Here is a 6,000-nt window from a genome sequence, read left to right on the forward strand (position 1 = left end):
AATTATTAAAAATGTTTTTATTTAAAAAATATTTTTGTTTTTATTAATTTTTTTAAATTTTTTGTCTCGTACCGAAGTAGGAGGTGATATGAGCATCCAACGCCATAATGGGTAAGTAATGGGTAATAAGTGTTTCAAATGTACTTCTTCCCTGAGATCATATTTCTCCTCTCTCGCTAATTGCTTATTTTTAGCCTTATGCATTATTTTAGCTGTTTGAAGATGAACTATATCAGCAAGTTGAAGTATTTGTCATTTTACAAATAAGGAGTTAGTATGTTCTCTGTAGGCGGCATTATGAATTATCCTTACTGGCCTTTTTTGCAGTACATTTAGCGAGTGAAGATAAAAAAAAAAAAGCATTTGAACATTTAGAAGAATTTGAAGTCACTAAGATAGAGGAACCTGTCTAAGCTCCGTAAGCTCCTTTATCTCCTGGTTGTACAGCAAGCCGTCTTCTCCATAGTGTTCACTGATGAAGTCCTGGAGGAGGAAACACGCACAGACAAGCTTGATGTGTACTGTATTGTCAAATATAATGTAAGAGTACATGTGTAGTATTAGCATTTGTCAGTAGTACGGAGGTGTCGTGATTTCCACGCAATACGTAAAGTGAATCTCCATTACCTCAGGTCGGGTGTATGACACCTAGATAATGCTCCTGTGTGGAATGCTACAGCGGCTAACCCACCCGCCCCCCCCCACCACCGTATATCGCATGTGTGTGTTTATAGCCAGGTTGCATGGTGGTCGAGTGGTTGGCACACAGAACTCACGACTCAGAGACCAGAGTTCGATTCCACCCTTTGTGTGGAGTTTGGGGGTGAAAAAAAATTCTACTCCTACTCTGTGTGGAAGTGGTACATTTTTGGCTTCCTCAATTTAGAATAAATTCAAGAACCTGAGTTCAATTCCACCCTTTGTGTGGAGTTTGGGGATGGAAAAAAAAATCTCCTCCGACTCTGTGTGGAAGTGGTACATTTTTGGCTTCCTCAATTTAGAAGAAATAAATTCAAGAAGTCATAAATTTTGGATGAGATGCATAAATATCGCTGCACGGCGTTCGAGTGGTTAGCGCGCAGACCTCAAGGCTACGTGACCCGAGTTCAACCCACCCTCGGCCATCTCTGTGTGGAGTTTGCATTTTCTCCCCGTGCATGCGTGGGTTTTCTCCGGGTACTCCGGTTTCCTCCCACATTCCAAAAACATGCTAGGTTAATTAGCAACTCCAAATTGTCCATAGGTATGAATGTGAGTGTGAATGGTTGTTTGTCTATATGTGCCCTGTGATTGGCTGGCCACCAGTCCAGGGTGTACCCCGCCTCTCGCCCAAAGACAGCTGGGATAGGCTCCAGCACCCCCCACGACCCTCATGAGGATAAGCGGTAGAAAATGGATGGATGGATTTATAGCCCAGCTTTGGATTTTGAATCAACATTTGCAATAACACTCCCCTTTTCTCTTGAATTGACCGTTTTAGTGAACGAGTGTACATGCTCACCTGGATAGGGATGGTGAAGTCCACTTCCTTGGTTTCTTTTAACCCCAGTGGGATCATGGGAACGTTGACCGCCTCGCTGCAAGGGGGAGAGGAAAAGGCTTAATTTACACAGAGGTGTGGAAGAGTTGGGCCAGCAGCTTTCTCAGGGGGGGCACCCCCCCGTGTGTTGGTCACAGGAAGTGATTACAGCGCTCGGTGCTTCATCCTGTTTAAATGTAAAGTATTAACCTCACGGCGCCATATCACCGATTAGCATCACTTTTACACGTCAATCATTGATTTAAATGTAGTGTGGGTCACATGATCTTAACTGTGTACCTATCGGTCTGGTAGACTTCCATGTTGCTGTTCAGGTCCTCCAGTTCTTCTTTCAGCAGTTGGAGGTTGGAGTTGACGTAGCTGAGTTCCAGCGCCACCGTCTCTTTCACTTTGTTGTTTGTCGTTGCCCTGCAAATATATTACGTATTTGGGAAGCCATTACATACATTACCCCCCCCCCCAAATATTCACCAAATTCACTCTGCATGTTTCCCCGTCAAGACCAATAATACCATGTGAAATACTTGGTGCTGATTGGACACGTCGTGGCTTTTAATGGCTACATTTGTCACTTTGGTAATGGTTTAATTTCATTTGAACATGCATCAGATTCCAATTGAGTGCATCCCATAATCAGTTCCCAGTTCCACATGTCCAAAAGGAGTAGGACGAAGCAAAGCTTATTAAATCCTACCCCTCCATCTGGTACTTTTACAATCAGTAACTGTTACATTTGTTCACTTCCTGCTTTCCTAATAATTTAAGTTTTTGTTTTTAATTTTATTTTATACATTTTTAATTTTTTTACATTTTTTAAATTTATATATTTTGTATTTATATTTTTTTAATTATTACTTATTTTTAATTATTTTTTTATTTTTTGATATGAGCATCCAACGCCATAATGGGTACCATAGTAAGTGTCAATATAGTGATATATATAGCACATCATGACTGGTTCAAGACTCTTCATCCTTGTATTTAGCAAACATCAACTGCTTGTATTGTTTCTTGAATTGGCTCATCGTTGTGCATTGTTTGATTCCCTTACTCAATCCATTCCATAGTTTGATTCCACATACTGAAATGCTATGGCTAGCATAACGTAGTCCTAGCATAGAAGTGTTTCAAATTTACTTCTTCCCTGAGATCATATTTCTCCTCTCTTGTAGAGAAGTATTGGATGACGTTTTTAGCTAATTGCTTATTTTTAGCCTTATGCATTATTTTAGCTGTTTGAAGATGAACTATATCAGCAAGTTGAAGTATTTGTCATTTTACAAATAAGGAGTTAGTATGTTCTCTGTAGGCGGCATTATGAATTATCCTTACTGACCTTTTTTGCAGTACATTTAGCCAGTGAAGATTGCTTTTATAGTTATTAGCCCATATTTCCACACAATAAGTAAGATATGGTAGAACCAGAGAGCAATAAAGAGTGTGGAGTGATTTCTGATTGAGAATAAAATTTTGCTTTGTTCAATATTTAAATATTTCTGACCACCTTATGTTGTATATTTTTCCAGCTCATATTTTCATCTATTGTGATCCCCAGAAATGTATTTTCATTCACTCTTTCAATGTCCACATTGTGTATTTGTATTTGCTGGTGCGTGTCCTTTCTGCTGTTAAATATTGAGTTCTTTGTCAGAAAATTAGTTTTTTTCCCTGAATAGATGGTTTCCCTCTTGATATTTTGACTTTATTCTTATTACATCTCACCCTATTTCTTCAGTTTTTTACTTTATAAATTTTTCTGCAAAAAACAAAACATCTATTAGCTATTTTAACTGTCAGCTTTACGTTCCTAAAATGACCATGTTGTTCAAATACACAATCATCCCAACTCTGGAGGTAAAATCAGGCCCCGTGACCCCACCTGAAGAGGTTTTCCGCTCCGGCTCTCATGCGCATCTCCTTGTTTATTTGCTGGTTGATGCGAGCTCGCCGGTGCTGCAGTTTACTGCGTTGAGATTGAGCGAAAGGATCGCACCCCTGCGGAGGAGAGGCACAGTGAATACCTTTTTTTTAGTAAACGGGACCGGGACTTGATGAGTGGATTCCGCTGTGTCTGGGCCGCAATATATTCTGAAATGTTTGTACAGCGTGCATGCAGTAATCCTGCATTGCGGATTAGGATTGTGGCCCAGCTAACTACCTACTAAGTGGGAGTCAGGAGGTCACTAGGGAAGCTACCGGACATCTGTTCCGATGCGGTCCCAAAAGGAAAAGTATGCCGTATGACTCAAACTCAATTTACTTGGGGGGCCACTGGAGCTAGGGTCTGGGTGAGACTGGGCCACATCAGGTTTTCAACATATTTACAACATATTGCGCAACTGCAGGGTCTTGAGACACATGCTAACTCGCAAACTATAGAGCTAGCGACCTAAACAGTAGCCTTCAAGTTATTTCCTTTCAACTTAAATAGCCAAAAACTTACCACTTCCACACGGATAGGGAGGATAACTATTGACAGTTATTTAACCTTTAACATGAACATTAATCAAACGTAATAATTTTTTCTGGGTACATGATACCATACAGCATCCATATCAAACTTGCGCGGGCCGCACTAACATTAAACTTTCATATCAAGGCGGGGGCCTCAAACTTGTGTCCTGCGGGCCACATTTGGCCCACGGGCCGCGTGTTTGAGACCACTGCCGTATGGGGTTCCTGAGTCACTGATGATGCAGAGATGTGCTCAGACCATGGTGGTATCATAAAAACACTTAGTTACATACTGCTGATTAACATTTTTCATTGGTAGATGTATTTAATTACATATACTGCATATGTGTAGGGAAAATACATCATGTATTTAGTGCCTTGCCTTTCTGATGCTTCCATTGTCACTGCTGTCTTCTCCTGGATGCAAGTCCTCCTCTGACGTGTGATGTTCTCTACAACATAACGACCTTTAGTAACAAACTACAACAATGGCGTCACCCAAACAAAACATGACCAAAAAAGTAGCTGGAATGAATAGTACAACAATGTAGTAGTTAACAAGCGGTACTTGCCTCGTCGCGGGTTCCTCCATCGTGAAGCAACAACCACCGACGAGCAAACGTTACATTTCTTCACCTATTTTACAACTTTTACCCGGTGAACAAAGTAGCAAGTCGTCGTAAAATAAAACATTTCTTCTTTGCAAACCGTCACTCTTTTTTTTTCTTGCTCGCTTCTTTCCAACTTCACTACAAGCTAAGGGGCTTTATTCGCAGAGGCGGGTCCGTACACGCAACTAGCCAATCATCGTCAAGCCTTTACGAACGACAATACTTTGAGCGAATCGGATTGAGGATAATACCATCGACGACAGCGTGCTAACCAATCATAACCTGCTCGAGGCGTCCCCCCTCCCACCTCGTGCGGCCGTTGTTATGGTAACAGCAGGGTTTTAAGCTTATCTTGACGACGATGCCCGGAAGTGAAAGCATAGTATTTTCTGTGTTAAGACTGGACACTGGAAAAGTACAAAGAGTAGTTTAATGTGGCCCCAGCATCAGAAAATAAACAAAACTCTAACTAACTAATGTGCAGGTAAATATAACTTTTTTTTTTAAAGAAAAAGAAACTTAGCAGCAAAAGGTTCCGCTAATGACGAAAAATGGCTGAAGACAGCTAGGCACAAACAGGGCGACTGTATGGAACAAATGCGTCGAAAATATGACTGGGCAAGGAAACTTGGCCGTAGAAAAACAGGACAACGTGAAAGATAGAAAACGTCCTGAAAGACCTCGAAGAGGTTAACTGCCAGCTGCCGTCAATCATGTAAGTACTTAGGAACCGTACGCTAATCGATAGCAGGTGTGCCCTGTTGTCCCGCCTCTAACCGGAAGTCAGGCACGTGAGCAGGACACAAGTAAGAGTCTACAAAATAAGACGCAGGAAGCGGAAACGTGGAACGTGACAAGACTTGTTTTAAAATCAAACATCTATTTAAAGCCTTCATCATCTTAGCAAGCACAGAAGCTAATAAAAATACATTTACTCCCCCCCTCCCCGACCCCCTCATTTTATACACAAAATAAAAAATAAAACACTTTTGGACCCCCTCAAAAATGGGGTTATTAATAGTTTACATTTGTATCACAGGTCAATATCATGACACCAAAAAAATACAATAAAACTGTACAAAAATGATACAAATCTTTAAAAAAAAAAAAAATCCATGGGTTAAAATGATGCAAAGGGTACATAATTGGACTTTGTCGTGTCGCTGATTTAAAAAAAAAAAAACTGAAAAGAAAAGATGCATGTTTATTTCTTCTGCTGGATGAAATTGAGATTGAGCGGGAGTCGAACGTGGGGAGCCATGGGCAGGTTGGGATTGGGATGCGCCATGGAGCCTGAGGAAAGATGGGGGGCGGGGGGGGTCCACAAGAGCACATTAATAATACATTATACACAGTATAATATACACAGTAATAAATAAATATAATAATAATAAT

At 40.7% G+C, this 6,000-nt stretch overlaps 2 protein-coding genes and 1 long non-coding RNA gene across 4 annotated transcripts in view; 1 reads left to right on the forward strand and 2 right to left on the reverse strand.

Annotated features, from left to right (window-relative positions):
• Positions 1–5,557, reverse strand: part of rhpn1 (rhophilin, Rho GTPase binding protein 1) — a 17,825-nt gene extending 12,268 nt beyond the window's left edge. Inside the window, exons 1-6 of the mRNA XM_058073524.1 lie at positions 4,567–5,557; positions 4,377–4,446; positions 3,420–3,535; positions 1,820–1,948; positions 1,502–1,577; positions 406–483 (exon numbers count right to left, since the gene is read on the reverse strand). Coding sequence (XP_057929507.1) covers positions 406–483; positions 1,502–1,577; positions 1,820–1,948; positions 3,420–3,535; positions 4,377–4,446; positions 4,567–4,586 — 489 coding nt within the window. The 5' untranslated portion in view covers positions 4,587–5,557. The remainder of the gene's footprint in view (positions 1–405; positions 484–1,501; positions 1,578–1,819; positions 1,949–3,419; positions 3,536–4,376; positions 4,447–4,566) is intronic.
• LOC131129729 (uncharacterized) overlaps positions 1–6,000 on the forward strand; it is a 25,267-nt gene that overhangs the window by 5,243 nt on the left and 14,024 nt on the right. The gene's annotated exons all lie outside the window — the stretch shown is intronic.
• tut4 (terminal uridylyl transferase 4) overlaps positions 5,708–6,000 on the reverse strand; it is a 20,638-nt gene continuing 20,345 nt past the window's right edge. Inside the window, exon 31 of the mRNA XM_058073523.1 lies at positions 5,708–5,898. Within this exon, the coding sequence (XP_057929506.1) occupies positions 5,810–5,898 (89 nt within the window). The 3' untranslated portion in view covers positions 5,708–5,809. The remainder of the gene's footprint in view (positions 5,899–6,000) is intronic.

This window comes from Doryrhamphus excisus, chromosome 5, assembly GCF_030265055.1.
Source record: "Doryrhamphus excisus isolate RoL2022-K1 chromosome 5, RoL_Dexc_1.0, whole genome shotgun sequence".
NCBI lineage: Eukaryota > Metazoa > Chordata > Actinopteri > Syngnathiformes > Syngnathidae > Doryrhamphus > Doryrhamphus excisus.